At 51.3% G+C, this 25,552-nt stretch overlaps 1 protein-coding gene across 2 annotated transcripts in view; it reads left to right on the top strand.

Annotated features, from left to right (window-relative positions):
• BICD2 (BICD cargo adaptor 2) overlaps positions 1–25,306 on the top strand; it is a 46,253-nt gene extending 20,947 nt beyond the window's left edge. Inside the window, exons 2-8 of one of the 2 annotated variants that reach the window (XM_081262701.1) lie at positions 9,076–9,288; positions 14,380–14,532; positions 16,313–16,771; positions 17,478–18,518; positions 19,077–19,228; positions 21,189–21,399; positions 23,182–25,305. In XM_081262701.1, coding sequence (XP_081118827.1) covers positions 9,076–9,288; positions 14,380–14,532; positions 16,313–16,771; positions 17,478–18,518; positions 19,077–19,228; positions 21,189–21,399; positions 23,182–23,187 — 2,235 coding nt within the window. In that variant the 3' untranslated portion in view covers positions 23,188–25,305. Of the gene's footprint in view, positions 1–9,075; positions 9,289–14,379; positions 14,533–16,312; positions 16,772–17,477; positions 18,519–19,076; positions 19,229–21,188 lie in introns of both variants that reach the window. The other variant, XM_081262700.1, reaches the window with a different exon arrangement.
• The last annotated feature ends 246 nt before the right edge of the window (positions 25,307–25,552 follow it).

The following is a 25,552-nucleotide window of genomic DNA, read 5'->3' as shown; positions in this document are numbered from 1 at the left end:
TTTGCCTACACTGTTTCCTCCATCTGGGGCACCTCCCTATCCCCCAGACTCTGATCAGCGGCCTTCATTTCCTCTGCACCAGGCTCAGAGTAAGTACGGGGTACTGCGCTTCTAGCATATGCTTACAGATTTTATGTAACGGACCATAGAAAGTAGCATGCAAACGAATTGTTCCAGGTTGGTAGAGGTGCACGCAGGAGACAATTGGAGCATTGCAGATGCCAAAATCATGAGAGGGTGAGAACTGCTGCCACCTGTTCTATGGAAACACAGCTATTAGATGGTCAATGATGTCCCCTAAATAAAACTGAAGGAGGCATCTTGGTGTTAGAGTCTTGAAACCAGTAAGTTCTGCTTTTAAACTGCAGGAAGCACTTACCAGCCCTTGACCATTTCTGTTGTCCTGCTTCTGTTTCTGGCTCTCAGCCTCTGTTCAGGACAGTGGGAACCAGAGCATCTGGTGTGGGCTGGGGCCTGGCCATCAGGCAGCTCATTCTGGAGCCATCCAGGCTCTCATTTGCTGCCCCTGACCTGGGGTCATTTGGGGAGGGGGGTTCTCAGCATGTTGACACTGGGGTCCAGTGATGAGAACCTTGGCCACATCCTGAGTCAGACATGTGCTGACTGTTGGGGAGTTGACTCCTTCTGGGGCAAATGGAAGGCAGAGGAGAGCAGGGAGTGTGTGATTCCCTGAACTTGTATTTCAAGCCTCCTGTTGTTGGGGGCCAGGTGGGGCTGGTGGGGCTGCTGGTGTGGAGGCCACACAGGCTCTCAAAGTGAGTTGTTAACTGACTAAATCCTCACAACGATCACTGGTTGGAGGTATTATTATCTAGGTTACAGATGGGAAGTTGAGGCACACTGTAACTGGTGCCCATCGTGGCCACTCATCTCTATGCTGCAGCTTATTTCAGTGATGGACCAGCTGAGGTGGCAGGGATGCTGACCATGCCGCCTGCCCAGGACTGGGTGTGGGGATGCTGGGCTCACCTCATGCATGTGACCCTAAGGCCCTGTTCTGTCAGGCCCCTACTGTGGCACTGCGTCATTCTGTATGTGGCCAGACCAGATATCCTTGGCGAGGCCCTGAGCTCTGTTGTGCCTCAGTTTCTCTGTATGCAAGGTGGGCACATGAGCTTTGGTGCCCGTGGACCATAGCCTAGCTCACAGGCTGTGCTTGGTGTGCAGCAGCCGCTGTCATCACGCCATGGTTTCCACAGGTCACAGACACTGCTGTCATTGAGAGATGAGGTCATCTGTCCTGTACTTGTGTGATTCAGACAGCCCTTAGGGTGGATGGCCCCGACTGGACCCGCTGGGAGCTCTTGCAGTGGGACTCAGAGCTTGAGTGAGACTCCAGGCCTTGTGTGCTGGGGACCCACAGGCTGGCCCCACAGGTGAAGCAGGAAGGCCACAGAAACACAGCGTTTGCAGAGGTCAGGTGCTGTTGTTCCCTTGTTGCTCCCCACTGTCCTGACTCTCCCCTTTGGCCTCCCTGGGGGCTGGTGTAGCTTTCCTTCCTGCCCAAGCCCTTTCCTCCCTGCTGTCTTCCACTGCCTTCAGAAGGACTCCTGGTGCTTTTCCCATGTGGTTGCTTATGATGTTCCCTCATCCACCTCTTCCACCATGTTGATCTTCAAGTCCTGCCCCCAGATCCCCTGTGATTTATTTTCCTGCCTTGGAGCTTGCCTTCCATCTCCTGCCCCTGCACCTCCTCTACTCCGAGACCATCAGGCCCAGTGTGTGTCCTGTGGCCATGTCCCAAGGGAGGACCCAGCCTCCCTAGCCATGGCTGGCCTGGCTCCCTGTAGGCACAGATGATTGCATCACGTCCAACTGGGTGTGGCTGACTAAAGACCAGCATCCCAGGGTGGGGAGGGGGCCTGCTTGTTGGCCAGGAGCAAACGTGGGCAGGCTCCTTCCTGAAGGCGCCTGGCTGGCTGTGACCTCATGCCTGGACTCTTGCAGCCCTGTTGGATCTTGCTGAACCTGGGCAGCTTCAGCACAGTGGGCAGGGTGTGAACCAGCAGCTCTGGTCAAGAGCGGCACCCTCCATAGAGCCCTTGGGAGCCATCACCAAGGTGCTGCCTCCTCACAGCCCAGGTGTGTGCGCCCCTGTGGTCCAGGAGGGCAAGAGCCTTGAGCTTCCACCTGGCCCCTTAGGACTGAACCCAGGACTTCACGCCTCTACCACTGAGCTTTGTTCCTAGCCCTTTTTCTTTTTGAAACAGGGTCTTGCTAAATTGCCCTTGAACTTGTGGTCCTCCCGCCTTAGCTTCCCAGGTCTCTGTGATTACAGGTGTGTGCCACTGCATCTGGCTCTTTTCTTTGGATTTCATTTGTTTGTTTTCTGGCGTTTAGTTTTTTAACTTTTTATTGAGGAAAAGTATACAGAGCATAAATCAGAAGGGGATTTTATTTGTTATTTTGTGTGAATATAAAACATTTAATTTAAAAACGTTCACACTATTATACATAAAATAGCTATTAAGATGTACATAGTGTATTCTATGGCAGACAGGTATCTTTTTTTAAAACTCTTAGTTATACTATGGCTAAGACTTGTATCTTTACTCTTGGAAAAGCCCACATTCTGTCACAGGGATGTCAGGTCAAACTTAACAGCCCCACTTGTTAAACACTTGTATCAAGTCTTAACCAGGTTTATTGCAAAAGGACTCTGTATAATTATTTATCAGTTCTAGTACCTTAATAGCTACCCGACAACTCATTAAAACATAGAAACACGCATCCTGAGAAGCAAGAACATCAACCATCCTTTCTGCATATTAGCAACTTGTCACTCCTGAGGTCTGTGAGCAGTCACTTTTAGCTTTCATCCTGAGTGGAAGATGGAATGACTGAAGTGCAAGCACGATATATTATTAGCAGTTTCTTACCAAAAAGGTGGAGGGGGGGGCAAAGTATAAATCAAAGTATTTTATAGAGTGTACTATACAACTCCATAAAAACTGCTTTCCCTTAAACTCTCTGCCCGTATCCAGCGAACCAGTTGGGTGTCTTTGGGCATGATAGTGGTGAGTGTGGGTGGCACACAGATTGGTGTCTTTAGATAAACCCGCCAGGTCCACTTCACTAGCCTCCTGAAGCATACCTGCGGCTGCATTCTGAAACCTCAGGTCAGCTCTGAAATCCTGGGTGAAGCTGTCACCTGTCTCTGGAAAGGCAACTTTTGGATGAGAAGCTCTGGCAATTTCTGCCAACTGCAAAATTCTTGAAGTGTCAGGGTCCTGGGCCTGTAGTGGTGAGATTTTTTCACTTAAGTGGCCTTAGAGGCAGCCTGATTGGTTCAGGCTGTTTTCTTCTACCCAACACCAAAACCTTGGACTGTGCTAAACTATTGCCCAGTGAAGAACTGAGCCGCCAAGCAAGAGAACAGGGCTGCCCCTGTGAGTGGCTGAACTGTTCAGTGCTCCCAGAAATGTGTTTTCACCCAACAAGCTCCAGATCAAGAATTAAGACCTTAAGGGGCTGGGGATGTGGCTCAAGCGGTAGCACGCTGGCATGCGGGTGGCCCGGGTTCGATCCTCAGCACCACATACAAACAAAGATGTTGTGTCCGCCGAGAACTAAAAAAAAAAAAAGAAATAAAATAAATATTAAAAACTCACTCTCTCTCTCTCTCTCTCTCTCTCTCTCTCTCTCTCTCTCTCAAAAAAAAAAAAAAAAAAGAATTAAGACCTTAAATCTCTCAAGTGTCCTCCAGGCACTGACCCTCTCTGTCCCAAAGGGTCACTTCTAACAACCTAATAAGTAAGCTTTACCTATTGAAACTTTATATAAAAACTTTATACAGATCTGTATGTAAAGTACATGCAGCTTATACTGTAGTTTTCTGGTATCTTTCACTTTATATCATAGGAAATACATCTCTGTTGTCTATAGCAATATCCATTTTTCATTTCTGCATAGTATTCTATTGCGTGAATACACCACAATTCATTGATCCTTTTTCTGTTTACTTGGAAACTTGCTGGTATAGGCTTTTTTTAAAAAAAAAATATTACTTTAATTGTAGATGGACACAATATCTTAATTTTATTTATTTATTTTTATGTGGTGCTGAGAATTTGAACCCAGTGCCTCACGGGTGTGAGGTAAGCACTCTACCACTGAGCCACAACCCCAGCCCCTGGTACGGCCTTTTGTAAATAATGTTCCTGTAAATGTGTTTTTTCAGGGTTCCTCTCTAGTACATGCCTAGGAGTGGTAATGCTGGATCAGAGAACAGGTGCGTGTTTAGCTTTAGATACTGATTTCCTAAGTGGCCCTACAAGTTGTAGTCCCACACTAGATTAGGAGAGGTCCTGGAGTTTAGGTAAAGTTGTGTCCTAGTATTCCACTGATGCTGCCATATGTTTTTTGAGCAACTGAGGGAAGAAGTGAATGCACAAGCACCAGCTGCAGAGGACAGTTCTGACTGGGCCAGCTGACTTTTCCTCACAGAACTCATCAGATGCCAGCCTGCGCCTGTGGTTCCTGGGCTAGTTTTTTAAAGATGGAAACTGAAGTCATTGGACTTGTCTTTTTTTTCTTTTTAATTTTTTTATACCTTTATTTTATTTATTGATTTTTTTATGTGGTGTTGAGGATCAAACCCAGGGACTCGCATGTGCAAGGTGAGTGCTCTACCTGAGCCGACCCCAGCCTGTCTTTTTTTCTATAGTAGGCATTTAGTCTTATAAATATCCTAAGTACTTGCTTATTGACATGCCTAAATTCTTATTTACATTTCATTTGTATTTAGTTAAAAATACTTTCATTTGGGCCAGTGCTGTGGCACATGGCTTGGGAGGTTGAGGCAGGAGGATTGCAAGTTAAAAGGCAGCCTCAGCAAAACTGAGGCGCTAAGCAACTCAGTGAGACCGTGCCTCTAAATAAAATACAAAATAGAGCTGGGGATGTGGCTCCATGGTCCAGTGCCCTTGAGTTCAATTCCCAGTCCCCTGCCCCAATACTATCATTTGACACATGGGTTACTTAGAAGTGTGTTATTTAGTTGCTAAATATTTGGGGATTTTATAGAAATCTTTTATTAATGTAGATATTCACATGTCCCAGCATCATTTGTTAAAAAACTATTTTTCTATCATTGAATTATTTTTGTACTCTTGTCAAAAATCAACTGAGCATATATTTAGGGTTTATTTTTGGATGCTGTCTGTTCCAGTGGTCTCTGTCTATTGCGATTCCATTACTACACTGTTTTAAACACTATAGCTTCATTTTATGTTTTAATATTAGAAATTATGAGCCCTCCCTCTTTGTTACTTTTTCAGCATTCTTTTAGCTATTCCAGGACCTTTCTAATTCCATGTGAATTTTAAATTTAGCTTTTCCACTTCTTAAAAAAATGGCTTTGGAGTTTTGATAGGCATTGCATTGAATCTCAATTTAATTTTCTTTTAAAGAGACTTAAATAATGAGAACAAGTCTTTTACTTTGACCAACATAGTTAGCCATTTCTGGTGTGTTTCATTCTTCCTTGAAGGTTTAGACTTCTGTCTGGTACCATTTTTCTTCCACGTGAGGGATTTTACTTCCATGCCTTGTAAAGCAGGTCTGTTGTTGGTAAATTCTTTCAGCTTTTGTGTGTCTGAAATCTTCATCTCACCTTGTTTGTGAGCAACGTCTTCTGGGGGTGATGGTCTGGTTAGCAGTTGCTGTGCTTTTTAGGATGTTGCTCCGTTGTCTCTGGCTTGTCATAGAAATCTGCCATCATCCTTTCTTTTTTCCTTTGTAAGGCATCTATTCTCTGCCTGATTTTAGTATTTTTGTTGTCACTGGCTTTGGACAATTTTATGTGAAACCTCAGTATAATTGTCTTCATGTTGTGCTTGGGGTTGACAAGCTGCTGATATTTATGGGTTTATAATTTTCTTCAAATTTTGGAAAATGTATAAGCTATTTCTTTGGGGGGAGTCATTTTTGTCTTCAAATATTTTCTCTCTCATCCCCTTTTCTTCTCCGGTGTTTCTCCAGTTACCCATGCCGTAGGCCCCTTGAAGTTGTCCCACCCTTAACTGGTACTCAGTTTTGTTTGGTTTAATTTTGGGTAGGGTTCAGAGTTAATCTTCTTCTGCACAGTGGGTCCGCTGTTAATACCTCTTTCTCTCCTCAGAAGGTCTGTTTGATTCTGTTGAATCTTCTGTCCCTGCTTAGCATGATGTACCTTCCCCAGCTCTTGACTTGGGGGACTCGGTTCTGGTACCCTACTTCTCAGCCCAGCTACTCCTTCCATGGCCACATTAGCACTCAGTGCTATTCATTGATGTTTCTTCCTTAGCTTGGTTTGCTGTGGATCTCACCTGGTTCTTCAGCTTTGTTCTATGATGTAGTGGCTAGGAAACGTTGATTCTTTCAGGGTTTGTCTTTATTTATTATTTAATTTAATTATTATTATTATTATTGACATTACTGGGACTTGAACCCCAGGGTCTCTGTACCACTGAGCTACAGCCCTAGCCCTTTTTATTTTCTATTTCAAGACAAGGTCTTGATAAGTTGCCAGGCTGGCCTTGAACTTGGCAATCCTCCTGCCTCAGCCTCCTGAGTTGCTGGGACTACAGATACGTGAGCCGGCCCAGGGTTTGTCTTTATCCTTTGCTGTGCCATACCAGAGCAGCATTTAATCCTGACTGATTTTTGCCAGTCCTTGGAGGGCTCCCTCTGGCCAGTTCTGGTGGGAACTGGCTCTTGTTTTCAGACTTTGTGAGTGGTGGGGATTGTTCCCTCTGGCCCCTGTGTGTCCTTTTGCCTGGCTTCCTCAGCCTGTGCTGACCATCCCACCATCCTTGTTGAAGACTCCTCTGTGCACAGGTCTGCCTCCTCTGCCCTGCCTCCTGTCTTCCAGCTCCCCCTCCCCCTCCACAGGCCACCACTTCTCCCCCCACCCCAGGTGACTTTTCTGTACCATGACCCGGAAGTTTCTCCTGTGGGGTGAGGACCATTGTGTAGCTTCTATCATCTTGTCACTCATTACCTGGTGCCAATGGCCTGATAAAACTACTACTTATTATTCATTCATATTATTTCCATCACTGTTCAGTTTTTTAAAAAAATTTTTCACGTAGGAAGTAGATTTGTTCCCTGTGGCCATCTTCTCTGAACTAGAGGCTCTGTTACTTTGTGTATGCAAAGCCATCTGGGGTACCCGAAAGCTCCAGGCTGGGAGCTTGGATGGAAGAGGAGATTCAAGGTCCAGGTCGGCTGGCCTGGACTTGACTTGGTGTGTCACAGCGTGTATCCATCGCACTCTAAGAAAGCCTCTGAGATGTCTGCAGCTCTAGTTTCAAGTTTGTGGGTGTGTCCTGAGCTGCACAGGTGCTGGCATCCAGTCCATGCAAGTCAGACCCTGCTGGCCTGGCACTGCCCTGTGCTGGCCTATGGCCTACAGCCACCCCTTATCTAATAAGGGACTTGGGGCGGGAACTGTCACTCAGGCTAGAAGCCCTGGGTTGGGGCCAGTTCCATGTCTAGCTTCCCTTCCCGTGTCCTGCACTGGGCAGCCAGCTTGGGTCAGGTGCTGTGCAAATATATCATTTTGTTACTTGGGCCCTTCCTGGGATCAGCATGAGAGTGCGGAACAGGAATCACAAAGATGAGCTGCTTTGCGTTGGAGCACAGAGCATTGCTGGGCTGAGGGCAGGTGATCATGCCCCTGTCCGCTTGAGAAAGGGTGGATGACATGAACATCCATAGATCTGCTGTCGGAGTGTCACAGTGTGAGCCCCAGGCCTCCCCATGCAGTCCCAGAGCCATCCCTGGTTGTCCTACTGGGCTGTAGTGTCTCTTGGTCCGTTCCCGTGCTCCCCGCAGCATGGGACATACACACGTGGCTGCTCCCAGGTGTGCTTGCAGGCAGGGTCCTCTGTCCTTGTGATGACCTGAGGTGGGCCTGTCTTCCCTCTCCTCTTGGCTCCACTCTGGGCCCCATGGAACCTGATGCTCAGACCAGACCTTTTCTCTGGTCCCTGTCGGGAGGGAAGTGGGTTGCCCTCTGTTTCGATTAATGGACGTTAGAAGTCACCTGCTTGGTAGCATCCTTGTGCAACACAGCTTTGTACATTCTCCCAGTTGCTTTCTTGGGCTGAATTCCTAGACTTAACGATAAGTATTAAAGGAAGAAATTGTTCTTTTTTAAGACCAAAAAAAATCATCCATTTTCTTGCTCTTTAGTAGCCCTTCTCTTGATTTTGTTTCGTGCTGTGGGCCTGGTGTCTTGTAAACAGAGGAGGGAGCAGGGAGGACACCTGCTGAGTGCCTGGCCCCTCACAGGGGCAGAGAACAGGAGACTAGGCTGGCCAGGGTCCTTAGGACAGGTGTGGGCATGGCACAGCTGCTGACCTCAGAGTGTGGACAGACTTGGGTGTCCCGGGTTAGGCCAGCCCATTGTTGGTTGCTCTTACTTAGGGGTTTCTCTCTGAGCGCCAGGGCTTCTCTGTCTGGGATGCAATGGTGTCTTCACCTCTGGGTCTGCACACACTGTGCTGGGCTCTCTGGCTGTTTTTTACCCCATTGCCATCCTTGGTTTCTGGGGCTCTGACTGCTCAGGTTTCTTTCAGAACAAATGAAGGGGGATGGGTCAGCATTAAGTGGCTGGGTGGGAAGATTCCTTACCTCTTGGGGGCGGGGGCAGTGCACTTCCCTGAGCCTTGGTTTCCCTATTTGGAGTGGGGAGGAGGTCATGGTTATGTGGATAGCCTTGGGGTTGTTCCCCATTGGATCAGCCAGGCTTGTGGAGTCTGACTCCTGATGGATCTCAGGAGCTTCCGTGTCAGCCCCAAGGATGAGGCCTGGCACTTGGTCCCACTTAGAGGGAGATCCTGCCACACTTGTGTACATGATGTCCTGAACCCAGAACCCTGTTACTGTCCACACTGCTCCTAAGACCCTGTTGGTGTTCATTATGGTGAAGCGGGCTCGCACACGCGCCACACGGCACCTCCCACGCTGAGGCCCTCACCCCTAGCCTGCTCTCCTGCAGTGAGATCATCTCCTTGGTTCTGTGGTCCTGGGACAGCAGTGTCATGAGTGTCTTATCTCCTGATACAGGCATTTGGACAGGCGCACACAAACCACAAGAAGGTGGCTGCAGATGGTGAGAGCCGCGAAGAGAGCCTGATCCAGGAGTCGGCCTCCAAGGAGCAGTACTATGTGCGGAAGGTGCTGGAGCTGCAGACGGAGCTGAAGCAGCTGCGCAACGTCCTCACCAACACGCAGTCAGAGAATGAGCGCCTCACATCAGTGGCCCAGGAGCTGAAGGAGGTTTGCTGGTTGGGGTACTGTCTGTCGCCTGTGGTAGTGGCACTGCATGGCAGGTGTGCCTTGGTGCTGTGCTGGCTTCTGTGACTTCTTCCAGGTTCCCCCTTTCCTCTGGTCTTGTTCCCCACAGCTCAGAGGTGAAGGCATGAGCACTTCAGCATCTGGGTTGTGCCCAACTTGCTGGTGAGGCAGGTGCCCTGAGGAGGCCCAGACCAGAGAAGTGATCAGCCCTTTGTGGGGCCCAGGTCTGGTGCCCACAGTGTGCTCCCCTCACTGGGCACTCCCTTCCCTGGGGAAGGTTTTATTTCTTCAGGGCGAGACCATTCCTGGAAGGTAGGCCTGCACCAGAGGAGGACGGTGTCAAAGGAGAGAGCTGCAGGCCTTCCTCAGGACCCTGGAGGAGCCCTGGCCCTGTTTGTGGTCTGGTGGCCATAGGGATAAAGATGGGCTGAGAGCCTGGGAGACGCCTGGCAAGCTGAGTCCCTATGACCAAGGCGAGGGTGTGCACAGACCTGGGCGTCCCGGGTTAGGCCAGGGACTCTGTCACCAGGAACAGCAGCAGACACAGAAATTCCCACATGAGCTGCAGTCCTGACTGTGGCCTGAGCTTTTAGCCTCTAGGTTCCCATGGAGATGTGTGGATACTAGCTGTGTTCTTCCCTGGGCCTCAAGACCTGGACAGAGCCTTGTCTTCAGGGTCAGCCTCAGTTTCCCACCTGTGTACCCATGTAGTTTCTAAAGCCCCTTAGGGGACACCCGTCTTCTTTGACCCCATATCTTTCAAGGACTTTTGGGCCTATTTTAGCTGTGAGAGCCCCACCCTGGGCCTGCTGTAGCTGTAAGACCAAGAGGTCAGCAGATCATGGGGTACCAGGGTGTGCAGCAGCCAGGGCCCCATAGGCAGCTCGCAGCCCAGCATCCAGGAATTTGGGGACACTGGCCCTGGGGCCAGTGAGCTCTGGGGGCCTGGGGAGGAGCTGGACCTGGGGGACAGCCCTCAGATTCTCGCCACAGTGGTGACATCATTTCCCTGGTAAGTGCTGCTCTGGTGAGGGTGGGAGACGAGGCCAGCCCGAGGGGGAGACTAGCCACATCTGCCCCTGCTGCCATCCCTTTTATTCTGGCTCCTCTTGTCCTGCAAAGCCAGTGCAGGGGTGAGCAGGGGCTCTCTACAGTCCAGCACAGCACACCGCCTTCCTTGGCAGCAGAGAGGGCTGGGTGGCCCCTGCTGGGCTGGAAATGAGTTCAGTGAGTCAAAGATGGGAGGGGCGGGGGAGTCCTGCTGTTCCTGTTCCTGGCTCAGGAGGAAATCCTGAGTCTCCCTGTGTACCCCTGCCCTCATTTCTTTGGGTCCCCACCTCTGTCCTTGGTCCTTGTGCCTGTGGCACTCTGTCCTCTTGGGCTTGGCCTCCCGTGTACCTGGCTGGGAAGCCCCCCCCCCCCCCGTGTCTGGACTCCCCCCATTCCTAGCCACTCCTCAGCTCCTGTCTCCCTGCTGCTTTTGTGTCCTGGTCTGAGCCACTGCTAAGCTCCTTTGTGGCCATGGCATGGCCGTCCTCTTTCACTGCCTGAGGCTTGTGCCTTCATGGGTTGGAGAGGGCACACTTGTGTCTTCCACCCACTGGTCTTGCTGGCCCTCAGTTTGCCCTTTTTGACCCACTACCTTGCCCCTGACAGCTTCTCTGATCCCCCCACCCCCGGCCAGTGACTACTGGTTAGGTGTCTGCCCTCCTCCACACCCAGCACCCCTTGAGAACATGGGAAACTTCATGATACCGAACATGCTTAAACCTGTGTCTGATCTTCAGACCTGGTCATCCTGGTGACCCTACCAGTGTCCTGTCACACATGAGGAAACAGGCGTGTGAAGTGGCTCTGGGGTTCTGTCTCCTGATGTCTGTGCTGTGTGGGGGACCTGAGGTGGACATCTTGTCAGCTTTCTGGGGGGTTCGGGGCCCCTGGTAGGAGGATGAGCATCTTAGGAATATTCTGGACAGGATTGAGAGGGACATGGCCTCATTTCCCAGATGGCAGAGGCCAGAGAACTTCATGCAGGCAGGGAGAGCAGGGCCCCGTGCATACACTAAGGCCTAGTGAGCTGCCGGGGCTGCCTTGTGCCATCAGGGCAGACATGGTGTCCTGGGTGGGTGGGGTTGGGGACTCTGGGGGTTCAGTAAGGAGGATAGCCAACACCCCTGCATACTGGCTCTTGCTGGGTGGTCCCAAGGAAGGGGAAGCTGGGATGGAACCCAGCTGGTTGGATCTAAGTCCGTGCCCCTGCCCTACCCAACCAGTGTAGTTCTTCACAGAGCATAGCCTGTCCTCTGTAGCATCTCTGTTGTGCTGATATCACACCAGCTCACCTGTCACAAGGTGGTTACCTGGGGAAAGCTAACCCTCCAGTGGCCAGTCAGAGCCTGCTTGAGCTCTCTGCAGTTGGGCGTGTGCTGGGTGGTGGTGCCAGGCGGCAGGCCAGCTGAATCTTGCTGCCCACGCGGGTGTGTCAGGGATGGAAGGAAGCATGGTTGCCCTGGAATGAAAATGCAGGTGTTTGGGTGCCCTCACTGCCATGTGGTGTTGCCAGGCCAGCACGTGACTTGTGTATGCCTCTCTGTTCTTGTGTCTTACCACAGGGCCACCTACCCATAGGCCTGCATGGGTCCAAACACTCTTGACCAGCAGAAGGCTCTGTCATGGCTGACACCCTGGATTCCCTGTCTAGTGACGGTGCAGATGCAGAGCTTCTAGAGTGTTCTGCCATGGCCAGGCTGGTGGACGGTGCTGAGGACTTGCACAGATGGCACAGACAGGGCCACAGCAGTGCAGTACTCCCCGTGTCTGGGGTCCCTAGTGTTACCAGGCTTCCAGCCTGGCCATCTGCTGCTGTCTTCAGTTGGGCCTCTCGCCATCTTTCTGCCCCTCCCCTGAAAACACCTCCAGCCCTTCTCTCTCACCACCTGGAGGATCTCCTAGGTCTACCAGTTTTGATGCACAGACCTGGGGAGTTGATGGGACTCAGGACCTTTCCCTCAGCCCCCATTCCACCTGAGCAGCCAGCCATGTCCACCTGTCTGAGCACTGCTGCATGCCATGAGCATTAGCAGAGAAAGGGCAGGGGTTGGGGAGCACTTCTGGCAGAGGGGCCTGAGCCCCCATGGAACATGAAGAGCCTGGTGCTTTGATTGCATGGCACCTCCAAGCTGTCGAGAGGGGCCTGTGGTCCTTCCTGTGGCTGTGCTGGGGCTGTTTTCTCTCCCTCCATCCCAGTACATGCCTCACCCGCCCTCTCCTCCTGCCTGAGGTTTTGTGAGACTTGGCCTTCTCTTCCTCTCTGCGTGTTGTCCCTTTCTCTTGGTGTTGGCTCTGGTGCCTCCTTGGGTTACCTCATGAGAGGGCTGTGTGTCGCTTTGTCATAAATTTTAAATATGATCTTTGTTCTGAGTGGTAAGCATTTATTTCCCAGTGGATCTTATATCCTGACTCCCCCTTCCATGGCCTTCCTTGTTTCTTTCTTTCTCTTCCTCTTGTGTGGTCCTGTTTCATTTTACTGACCCAGCGCTGCTGTTTTGTGTGTGCCTGCGTGGCATCTTGGAGTCTCATCAGTAAGGTGTGAGCCCTTCAGATGAACGCATGATAAAGTGACTAGAAGCAAATCCCACATAAACTGTGAGTGGGAAGCATCAGTGAGGACAGAGCTTTGGGTCCAGGGTGGGAGCAGGGCTTCTGGTTAAGGGCTCTGGAGCAGGGGCATTGTTAGCCTGGGGATGCTACCCGGGCACTAGGAGCGCGGACAGGAAGGGAGTAGAGTGCAGGGAGGGGATGGAGGCTTGTCTGGGTGTTGAATTTGCACCCAGGGAACATTGGCAGTGTCTGGAGTCACCTTCAGATACTACAGTGCAGGAGGGGCTGCATCTGGTGGACAGAGCTCAGGGAGCTGTTGAGTGGACCCTGCAGCGTCCAGGGCAGCCCCCATCGCCAACACCTGGCCCGAGCATCTCCAGGGCTGAGGTGGAGGCATGTGGTTCCAGGCGCGTGATGTGGGCATTAGCAGGTTGAGAATTCCTGCAGTCTGGGTTGCCTCATGTTTACCCTAGCCCTGCCCAGGCCTCTCCCTTTCTGACTCCTCACAGGTGACTTGGAGCCCAGAACAGGCTTTGTTGAGATTATGCACACCCTATGCAACTTATCTACTTACAGTGTGCGATCAGGAGTTTTAGCAAATATTTACAGATGTGTGCCTTTCGGTAGTCCTTTATTTATTTATTTTTGTGTGTAGTGCTGGGATTGAGCCTAGGGCCTTGTACATGCTAGGGAAGCCCTGCACCACAGAGCTACACCCCCAGCCCTTAAAGTCAACTTGAGAAGATTTTATTGCTTCAAAAAGAAACCCCATTCACAATCAGTCCCATCCCCCCTGGCACCCACTAATCCACTTTCTGTCTATGGATTTGCCTGTTCTGGACATTTCATATAATGGATTCATACAACGTGTGGCCTCTTGTGACTGGCTTCTTTCACTCAGTAGAATGTCTTCAGGGTTCATTCGTGTTGTAGCAAGCGTCAAGACGTCATTCCTTATTTTGGCTGAATACCATTCCATTATATGGATAGACCACATTTTGTTTACTCATTCACCCGTTGATGGATGTTTGGATTGCTTCCACCTTTTGACTGGGAACATTTGTGTACAGGATTCTGTGTGGATGTGTGTTCGTTTCTCTAGGTTAACTGTTTGAGCAGACGTGTGCCATAGCATCACCATTTACTAGCCCAACAACGGGGTGACCCCATCTTACAGATGGAGCGCTGAGGCTGAGAGCAGGCTGAGTCACTTGCCAGGGGTTCCTCGGCTTTGAAGGGCTGAGAGAATCTGACTCAGGACCATGTGCTCTTCCCTACACACCATACTGCCTTGGGCTGCTTCTCCCTGTCAGGTGGCCACACTGATGCCCAAGGGACTGGATCCTAAGTCCTGGTGCTATGGTATGCCATGTGTGTCTGCCTACACTGAGCTCCTCTTATGCCACTTACAGGCAAAAATGGTGGGGCTGGCCACAGAGGTCACTCATGCCCACATTTTTACTGCTCTGGCAGATCAACCAGAATGTGGAGATCCAGCGCAGCCGCCTGAGGGATGACATCAAGGAATACAAGTTCCGGGAGGCCCGCCTGCTGCAGGACTACTCCGAGCTGGAGGAAGAGAACATCAGCCTACAGAAGCAAGTGTCTGTGCTCAGACAGAACCAGGCAAGTCTGAGGGTGTGGGTGGGCACACAGATCAGCTCTGGGTCTCACCCCTCTTGCCCACCCCTGTCCTCTGTCTCCTGTCTCTCTCCACGCACCCGAGGCCCAGAACCAGCACACTACAGTGGAGGCAGGGGATGCAGCCAAGAGGGCCTCGACTCTCCAGGACCACAAAACAAAGCCTGTGGCTGCAGTGCCTGCTGACCGTCGGCCAGGCTGAAGTGTAGGGAAGAGACCAAGAGAAGATAGAGTAGTGGCACCAGAACCCTCTAGGCTCTGTCCCCTCGCGGGTGCTGACATGATGCCTGAAATATTGCCATGCCTCCATTTGTAGCAGGGATGAAGAGGGCCCTTTCTGTGATGACACAGGTGCCCGAGCTCTGGGGACCGCTCAAGGCCTGAATGTGCCTCCCCTTCTCCGAGAGCCACAGCCCTGCAGAGAATTTTTTCTCAAGAAATTCTAAACTTTGTTCAGAACTGCTTTCCTCAGAACCCCTCTCCCATCCAGCTCCACTCTGCAGAAGGTGTTACCATCAGTAGCCCAATATTTTTATCCTGGGTGAGCAGCTTGTGTGTTTATACCACAGTCTGTGTTTACAAAGATTATGCTCCCCAGGAACTGCAAGGACAGCTCACAGCCCCTGTGCTGCAGTGACAGCTCATGCCTGCATGTGGTAATAGCAGTTGTCCACGAGTAGGTATCGTTTGTTCCTTGGTCATTACTGTCTGTAGAAGCAGCCCATAGCATCTGAGGAGGAAGTTTCGAGTGGGAGAGACCCTGTCTTTGAAGTCACCCCTTTCCCCAGCATTCCTCGCCTACCAGTTTTGGACACTGAGGTTCAGGTCTCCACCTCTTGTGAGCACACCCTAGGATACGATGCCACCTGTCCTGTCCAGAACCCATGGATTCATTCAGTTCTTCATTTTATTGTTTTTTTTTTTTTTTTTTTTGGTTTGTTTTTGAAAAAATAGACTAAGGCATGTTTTTTAAAATTGCCCAAAAGTGGGGAAAAAAATTGTCCAAATGTCCTGACTCTCACATTAAGCATCAGTTTATGTCCTCTCTTTTCCTGTTCACTGCAAATACATTTTCAAATCAATGAGATTGTGCTTTCCACCCACCCTCTAATTCCCTGAAGCCTGCAGTTCTGAGGGTTTGGTGCTGAGACATTCTCCTTCAGGGGAATTTCAGTTCCTTCATTTTGAAATAATAGCCATAGCACACATAGGAGTATATATTTTATGTGCCTTAAGATCCTTGGTTGGCTATTAATGTTAACTAAGTAATTTTGTAGATTTTTTTTTAATTGTAGTTGGACACAATATTTTTATTTTACTTATATGTGGTGCTGAGGTTCAAACCCAGTGCCTCACACATGCTAGGCGAGCGCTCTACCACTGAGCCACAACCTTAGCCCCAATTTTGTAGAATTTTAATCAACACACTTGGTGATATTTTTAAGAAACCTTGTAGAAATTTGGCAGTATAGATGCGTGTTCCCAGGGCCATAGCAGCGCTGCCCGTGTCTGGCGTTGGTGTTACCCACCCTCATGGTTCCTGCTAGTGGGCTGGGTGTTTCTGTGCATGTGCGTCCCATGCCCTGGAATGCTCTTGGCATCTACATCCCTTGATGGAGTAAATGGCATTGGCCTCTGCCTCCTCTGCAGGATAGTGCTTCACCATGAGGGTCACCTCACATTTTGTGGTACATTCTACTGATCTGTCAGACCTAAGCAGGGCCTCCGAGTCACCTTGACGAGGAGTATTAATGCTCTTTCTCAGGTGGAGTTTGAGGGCCTCAAGCATGAGATCAAGCGCCTGGAGGAGGAGACTGAGTACCTGAACAGCCAGCTAGAAGATGCCATCCGGCTCAAGGAGATTTCAGAACGGCAGCTGGAGGAGGCTCTAGAGACACTGAAGACGGAGCGGGAGCAGAAGAATAGTCTACGCAAGGAGCTGTCGCACTACATGAGCATCAATGACTCCTTCTACACCAGCCACCTGCAGGTCTCCCTGGACGGCCTCAAGTTCAGTGATGACACTGCTGCCGAGCCCAACAATGATGCCGAGGCCCTAGTCAATGGCTTTGAGCACAGTGGCCTGGCCAAGCCATCGCTGGACAATAAGACGTCCACACCCAGGAAGGATGGGCTGGCACCCCCCTCCCCCAGCCTCGTCTCTGACCTGCTCAGCGAGCTCCACATCTCTGAGATCCAGAAGCTGAAGCAGCAGCTGGTGCAGGTGAGCATGCAGCCCCCCTTCCGCCCCTCCCCCCAGGGCTGGCAGATCTGCAGCTGGGCTCTCCTGGCACCTTACTAATGTTGATTTACTCCCACTGATTTTTAAATGGTGTCATTAGCATGACTGAAACTCCAGTAGAACGAAGTGGAGTCCCAAAGAAGGAGGCTCCTGATTATTAGGTGAGGTTTGACACCTTTGGCTCATATTATTCCTCAGTACCCACATAGTGTCCCTGTGACGTGCATAATGCTGGCCTGTATTACATGTCCCCTCACTCCAAAAGACCACGAGCCACAGTGACAACAGGGGCATGTGTGGGCTCATCTCCTGGGAGATTGCTCTTGATGCAACAAATAATCAGGTGCCTTCCACAGAGTGGGGCAGGACAGTTGGCACAGCCCCTGTCATTCAGAGCAGAGAGCTAGGGCAGCGAGAGTCCCCATCAACCTGCTCTGCCAACGTGTTGCTCTGCATTCTGAGCTTACTCTCCTTTAGTAGGGGTGGAGGGAGCCCTTAGGGATGACCACCATTGCTGGGGATGGGAGCATTCTGAGGATCTACTGCAAATTCTGTCCACTTTGCACCCTGCATGTTGCTGAAGGCCTGGTCAGGGAACCCCCAGGCCCATCCTGGCACAGACTAGGATGTATTGCTGGGCCACCCTGGAAGTCCTCTCACAGGCTCTCCTGCTGTTGTGCCTTTGCAGATGGAGCGGGAGAAGGTGGGCCTACTGGCCACACTGCAGGACACGCAGAAGCAGCTGGAGCAAGCTCGGGGAGCCCTATCCGAGCAGCATGAGAAGGTGAGCCGCCTCACAGAGAACGTGAGCGCCCTGCGGCGCCTGCAGGCCAGCAAGGAGCGGCAGACAGCCCTGGACAATGAGAAGGACCGCGATAGCCACGAGGATGGTGACTACTATGAAGTAGACATCAATGGGCCCGAGATCCTGGCCTGCAAGTACCATGTGGCCGTGGCCGAGGCTGGTGAGCTTCGTGAGCAGCTCAAGGCACTGCGTAGCACACACGAAGCTGCTGAGGCCCAACACGCAGAAGAGAAAGGTCGCTATGAGGCTGAAGGCCAGGCACTCACCGAGAAGGTCTCCCTGCTGGAGAAGGCCAGCCGCCAGGATCGGGAGCTACTGGCCCGGCTGGAGAAGGAGCTGAAGAAGGTGAGCGATGTGGCTGGCGAGACGCAGGGCAGCCTGAGCGTGGCCCAGGATGAGCTGGTCACCTTCAGTGAGGAGCTGGCCAATCTCTACCACCATGTGTGCATGTGCAACAACGAGACCCCCAACCGTGTCATGCTGGACTACTACCGCGAGGGCCAGGGCGGGGCCGGCCGCACCAGCCCTGGCCGCACCAGCCCCGAGGGCCGCGGGCGCCGCTCACCCATCCTCCTGCCCAAGGGGCTGCTGGCCACAGAGGTGGGCCGAGCAGATAGTGCACCTGGGGACAGCAGCCCCTCACCCAGCTCTTCACTGCCGTCACCCCTGAGTGATCCCCGCCGGGAGCCCATGAACATCTACAACCTGATTGCTATCATCCGCGACCAGATCAAGCACCTGCAGGCTGCCGTGGACCGCACAACAGAGCTGTCCCGGCAGCGCATTGCCTCTCAGGAGCTGGGCCCTGCTGTGGACAAGGACAAGGAGGCGCTCATGGAGGAGATCCTCAAGCTGAAGTCGCTGCTCAGCACCAAGAGGGAACAGATCACCACGCTGCGCACTGTGCTCAAGGCTAACAAGCAGGTGAGATGGGACTGGCCTGGTGGACGCTTCTTACCCTGGTCTCCAACCTCCTCCTGCTGCAGGGCCTCTCAGGCTTCCTACAAGATAGGACTGACTCTGTGTCAGTGTAGGCTCCTGCCTTCTGCCTGCCAATGGCTCCCAGCTAGAGGGTGGAATGGGCGGGCACTCTTGAGGGTCCCTTCAACCAGAGCAGCTTGGCTAGTAAAAACTACCGCCGAGCGCCTTCCACCAACTCTGAGGTGGAAGTAAAATGTGAGGATCCAGCCTGATTGCCCTGGAGAGAGCCATGTGGACTTTGTGGGATCCCCAAGGCAGATTGCGGGGTGCACAGTCTTTCTATACTGGTGAGGATAGTGAGTGGAACTCAATGAGGAAAACTGAAATGAGGCATGGCTGCTGGAGCCTGTCCCCAGGGGTCCATGGAGGGAGGTGTCTCCCAGGTAATGTTCTTTGTGGGTGCAGCACACCTGAGACCCAGGGTGCCCCTGTGAACCTAAAGCATCTCCAGGACAGCCTCACACCCTTCACCTACTCGCCCTGCACCTGTCTGTCCCTTAGACGGCTGAAGTGGCCCTTGCCAACCTGAAGAGCAAGTATGAGAATGAGAAGGCCATGGTGACTGAGACCATGATGAAGCTACGTAACGAGCTCAAGGCCCTCAAGGAAGACGCAGCCACTTTCTCCTCGCTGCGTGCCATGTTCGCCACCAGGTAACTGCAGCACCCACAACCCTTCCTTTTTTTCAGCCTCTCCCTGCCTGAGGCCCACAGCCCTGCTGGCCTGGCAGGGCTCGTGTCCAGCATCTTCAGGGGCCAGTACAACTCAGGGTTTGGGGAGGATTGCCCCAGTCCATCCCTGGCATATGGCTCAAGTTGGTGAGAAGGAGGAGTGAGAGATACAAGGACCTGCAGCATCAAGGTCCCCAGCTGTCTGTGCCTCAGCTTCCCGAGCGTCTCGTGGGCAGGTGCCCAGGTGGGAACGTGCCTGGCGGGCACCATGTGCTGCCGTTCATTGAGGGTGTGCAGTCCTTCCCATTCTTGTCGCTGCCTGGCCTGGCCCCAGCAGCCCAGTTCTGTAGGCTCTTTCTAATTTTGCTATTAGTGAAAACCTGGCAAATTCAATTAGTTTTGCTGTGAGTATAAGGAAGCTCAGGAGCAAAGGGACCAAGTGGAATGAGCTTTGTGGATAAACGGGATCCAAGAGTTACAAGTGCTAACTCAGGTCCAGTGGATGATAAGTCCTGAATTAGGTTATAAGGCTCATAACAAAGAGTTCAAGTTTGTAGATTCCCACCCTGCCTATTATGAGGGTCCTGGGATAGTCTGAAGGCCACTCTGTGTTTACACGCCTCCCAGGCTGGGGGAGATCAGATCCCAAGATTGGAAAACGGGTCGCTTGCCTTTTACCATTCAAAGGCAGACAGCACCACCTGCTGGTAGGTGTTGGGATGGCATTGTGGGGGATATCTCCACCCTCCAACCCCTCAGAACCTGGTCAACCCAGCCATTTCCTATGGTGGATGAGAAAGTGGAGACGCTGAGGGTTGACAGGATGGGAGCTGGGCCAGAAACTGCTTCTTGTATCCCAGGCCAGTCACTCCCAGTTTCTCAGACTTCCATGGGGAGGCCCTGCCAGGGTAGACAGGGATGAGGAGAGTTCCAGGGTTTCTCTAGAAGTTTCTTGTCTTCCTGGGATGTAGGAAAGGTCTTGGGGAAGGGTCAAATGACTCCTTGGCATATGGCATATGGACCCTAGTCTTTTAAACTTGTTTTATTTAAAGACCTGACTTCAAGGGCTGGGGCTGTAGCTCAGTTAGTAATGTGCTTGCCTTGCATGCACAAGGCCCTGGGTTCCATCCTCAGTACCACCATAAATATAAATAGAGACCTGACTTCAGATGGACCCAGAGTTCTAAACCTGTGAGTAAGGCAGTGCAGGTATGTTACTGAGAGGGTGCTGGCAGAGGGTGGTTCACAGTAGGTGGGCACCCAGAGGGCAGGGATGTGGGACGGGCATGGAGGGGCTGTGCTCAGTGCATGGCATGTCCTCCACCATCCTGTAGCCCTGAGGCTTAACCTGCCTAGTGTCTCAGCACTTCCCCCCGGCCCTCATGGGAGAGGGACGCCAGGAACAGAATAGAGTAGGTGTTTCTCTTTCCTCCCCAGCCTGCACCTGGGTGGGGCCAACGTGTCACAGTAGGTGGAGGTCCAGGTACCGGGATGGTGTTGTATACAGAATCCACATGTTCCTTTCCCTGGCCCTGGGTGTTGCTCAGCACGGACTTGCCAAGTACCCGCAGTGTGTTTACTGTGGGAACCAGCCCAGTCCTGCCTTGGCTTTATTCTCAGACCCTGAGAGCTGGTGATGTCGTGGGTACCTGAACCACCTTGTGGCCTTAAAGTCAGAAGAGCCAGATTGCTCAGGGTCATAACCTGTTTTTATAAGAATGTCTTTTAAACAAATGGCAAAATAGCCCTTCCCCCTGCCCCAAAAAGGCAAGACAATTTAAACCAGCTTTACAGGGCTGTGCTGCCTGGGACCGAACACCCTCTGACCCTGGTCGGGACTCCTGCCCTTGTCTCGTCCCTCAGCTCCTGCCCCAACTCAGTGGCCCCGGGAGGGACAGCCCTCCCCTGCCTGGCCCTTTAGCTGTGCTCTTGGTCCCCATAGATGTGACGAGTATATCACACAGTTGGATGAGATGCAGCGGCAACTGGCCGCCGCGGAGGACGAGAAGAAGACACTTAACTCCCTGCTGCGCATGGCCATCCAGCAGAAGCTAGCGCTGACCCAACGGCTGGAGCTGCTCGAATTGGACCATGAGCAGACCCGACGGGGCCGTTCCAAGGCCACCCCCAAGGCCAAGCCAGTCTCCCCGAGCGTAAGTCACACCTGTGCCTGTGCCAGTGACAGGGCTGAGGGCACTGGGCTCTCCAACCAGGTGTTCTGCAGTGAGAAGCACAGCATTTACTGTGATTAGGGTTGTGGGGGCGCCGCACGCTGCAGCTAACGTCTGCTTCACCTCAACTAACCCAGCAGCAGTGGGACAGCGGTGCTAGGCCGTCTTAACGTGACTAATGCACAGAGGGCAGGATTCTAGCCGAGCAGCAGCGTGGGGCACATCTGTCACCAGGATGCTCCTGTGAGCTTTCTGTCGCTTCTTCCTCCTCAGCCCCCTCAGGAGCTCCTGGTGTCAGCTGTTGTCTTGGTGGGATCCCAGAGGTGGGGGTGGAGCTGTGCTCCATTACTGAAGACAAGTGCAAAAAGTGTCTTCCGGGGCCCCAGGCACTATCGGGAAAACGCAATGGAAAGAGTCCCGGTCCCGGTCCTGCTCCCTTGGGACCCACAGAGGGGCAGAACCTGAATTGAAACTTGCATGTTCCTCGCATGTGTCTAATGTCAGCACCTGAAAGCAGTTGTAGAAGGTTCTGGCATCCAGCCTCGGGATGGCTCTGCGGTTGGCATAGTTTTAAGGAAAGAGTTATGTTGTAGTCTTTTGCAGGATCTCACTGCACATCACATTCAGGACAAAAGTACAGAATTTCATCCCCAGACCAAGAGAAGAGTGGCCCTGAGCTCCTGCATTCTGCAGACAAGACTCTCGTCTCAGACACAGCTGACTGTGGGTAGCACAGGAGAGCAGAGCTCAGCAGCCCTGGTTTCTGAGATTTACATGCTGGTCTGGTGGCCCTGTGAGGTCCCAGTTGGCAGGGCCCAAGGCCTAGGGTTTCCTTTTTTAATAAGAAAAGTGTTCCAAGTGCCTGGCCAGTTCTTGGTCCTCCGTGTGACGCCTGTCCTGTTGTATTTGGATAACCCGGGCTGCCCACTTTCAGGCCTTCCTCCCAGGGAGTTTCCGACCTGAAGAAGCAGGTCTTTGAGAACTGCAGCCTGAAGTCTGAGCTGCCAGCGGGCTCGGCTGAACTGCAGGATACAGGTGTAGCAGAGCCCAGCCTTGTTTTGGGAGAGCTTTGTATGGTCCCGGGGCTGGTTCCCTGGCTGGCAGGTAGGAGGTGTGTGGTTCTCTATTTAGTGCAATTTGGGGGTGGTGACAGAGGAAAGCTAGCCAAGGGCTTTCTTATATGGGGAGGCTCTGTCCGCGCCAGAGCTGTGGCATCAGGCATCTGAGTTCACACGTTCTGAAGCAGAACTCTTCTCAGTATTTTTCTCCTGATCCCTTCGGGGGCAGCTGGACCTGAGGTTACTGTCTGTTCTTGATTGCTGCTTCCCTAAGGGAAGGGGACTAGCGTTGCCTGGTGCGAGGCCATGTTGTCCTCACACAGCCGTCTGCCCACCACCCGCTCTTCTCTTTGGTGCCGAAGGTGGCTCGGTCTCCTCTGGATTCTGGACACCACACAGTGCAGAACAGCTGGGGTGCAGAACAAGCCATGTGTCCCCTGCATGACCATCCTGGGGATGGCTGCCTGCATGCCCACCCACCTTCTTCCTTGCTGTCTCCTCGCCAGACCAGCACGCAGCTTCTCTTGTACTTGTAATGGGCTTTGCGGGCACTCGGAGCCACCGGTCCCCCTAACACACATGCAAGTCTCCCTCGCCAACTAACGGGCTCGCACATGCCCAGCACGATCAGAGTTTTAGTTGTCGAGAGAACAGGAAGCAACAGGTGACCAATTTCTAACTCTTTCTTGTTTTCTCCCATTTTCAGCTGTAGAGTAGCTGCTGGGGAGGACGTGGCTACCCGGCCCTGTCACACCGCAGCCCCTTCCCCTCCCCTCCCATGGCCATGCAGAGGAAGGAAGGGCAACCTAAAAGTCCACTTAGAAACGTTTTGGCTATGCCACTGCAATTCTTTTCAAAATAGCATTCCCCGAGATTTTAATGGGAGTAAAAAAAAAAAAAAAAAAAAAAAAAAGCTTTAATATTGAGAATGCTGCGAGCTACTGCCTGAAAAGTCCTCTGCTCGGCCGAAGAACCTGCTTCCACAGCCCCCGCAGGCTTCTCGGAGCTCACGGGAACGCCCACCGCGGGCCTCTTTAGTATACACGTTCCTTTTTTATCCGATCAACCTGTGCACTTTTGATATTTTGATATTATACTTGCTTCCTTGATTCCTCGCGTAGACAGTCTCAGATGCCGTGGTCTGTGGTCGTGGTCCTGTAGCTGTCCGTCTTAGCTCCTGGCGTGTTGATCTGGTGTCAGCACGAGACAGAGCTGTGTGCTCCGTAGTGTGTAGCTCTAGACTGGAAAGGAGGCTTCAACCCAGCAAGGAGCTCAGCTCGTGTATCCACGCTGTGGTTCAGCCTTTTAGGTTTTACGGCGTTATGGCTCATGTTTGAAATTACAGATTTTAAATGCCATGTTCATTAAGAAATCCAGGGTATTTCGATTCTGGGGTTTTTCATATTGTATTATTATTATTCTTAGGAATAGTTCAATGTAACAAGAAGAAAACTTGACCTTTGCTCTGGTTGAAACAGTAATAGGCACTTGAAAAAAAAGATAAATTATTGAATGAGTAGTATTACCTACAAATTCCAGAATTGTCTGGGTTTTAGGACATTGTGAAGCATGACTGATTAACAGAATTTTATACAACTGTACCAGTGAAATTCCAAATTGGAATTGTTTTGTTACTCTGGTTGTTGTGCCAAATTGTGGTACACTTAGAAAATTCTACAGTTGTCGATTTTTTGGGTGTTCTATTTCAACGCCTTTTTGTTAGTAATCATTGCCAGTAGTGCCTTCATCAGTTAAGGGAGGTGTCCCAGCGAAGTCGATTCTCTACAATGTGCAGTGAAGAGCTAATTGGGAATGCTGAAGGCCAGTGTGGACCAACAGGTGGGAGCGGCACTCACCTCACACCTGTACCTGGGCATCTTCATTGAGGGAGAGAAAACAGTGATTGTACAAAATTCTGTTAGTCAGTGATTCTTTACTTGCAAATTCAGGGGCTTAGAAAACAAAACCACAAAATCTTGAGTGTGTTTTGGGAACCAAATGGACTTTATATGGGACAAGCTAAGCAAGCTGTACGAACACCACGTTTGTGAAGAGCTGAGGGCGTTGAGAGAGCGAGCCGGCGTAGTCGGCACGTGAGTGGGGGACGAGGGTTAGCCATAGTATTCTTTGCAAATGTGAAAACAAGACATTATATCTTCTCTTGCTTGGTGTAACTAATCACTGTTAATTTCAGGAAACAGAACTCATTAAAGCTCCTTAGCAAACCAGGTCTGCTTCCTGTTCTGTTTGCTGAGTGAGGTTCACGGGTGCGGTCAGATTGGTACTATTGGAGGAAAAGAAGCTGTCCTCCATCCTCCAAAAAAAGGGACAAATTGTAATAATATAAATTGCAAGAATCAAAGAATTCTGTTTCCTGGAATGAGCATTTCTTATTCCTAGTTGTTGGGACTCCTATTTTTACCTTCTGTTACAGTGTTGATTCATAAGAAATATTGTTACATTTGAGATAACTTCATCTGTATGGGGTATTTATTTGCAATGATGTCTAAGTACTGTATTTTTTTCTGTGCATTACCTTAGTGTCAGAATGTTGGTCTTTATTTTAAAGTCATATGCATGTCTTCCTGCCAAGGAACCTTTACACAGACCCAAACAAACAAATAATAATAAGCAAATGCCTTCAATTTCTGAGAAAATGAGGCAGAGCATGGAAAAGGAATAGGAAGGAGAAATTAATTGAAACTCTCTGGACACAGACATGTGACACGAATGTCTACAAAGCCAGCACGCATAGGAACAGCGGGCCTGGGTAAAGAGTCACGTTGGTAGGACCAATAAATAAAGAATAATAAAAAGATAAAGCACATCGCTTGCCGTCTGTGGTTGCTTTGACCCCTGTTCTGAGTGACTGGTTCCAGCAGCACACCTTAAGTTCAGCACCTCAAAGCCCGCCAGCCTATCAGGTAACCCTGGTTCTGGGAACTGGAGAAAACATGGGGGTCCATTCTCTCAGGGGTGTGGGGAGGAGACAGGCACATCCCCCAGGGTCCAGTCGGCACTGAAAATATCCAGCCGAGGCCACCAGGATGTACTGTATTTGCACAGATGGTGACTTC

Source organism: Spermophilus citellus (genome assembly GCF_964194105.1).
Source record: "Spermophilus citellus genome assembly, chromosome: 12".
In the NCBI taxonomy this organism is placed as follows: Eukaryota; Metazoa; Chordata; class Mammalia; order Rodentia; family Sciuridae; genus Spermophilus; species Spermophilus citellus.
Note: the sequence above shows the minus strand (reverse complement) of the source record. Positions and strands in the feature narration are given on the sequence as shown.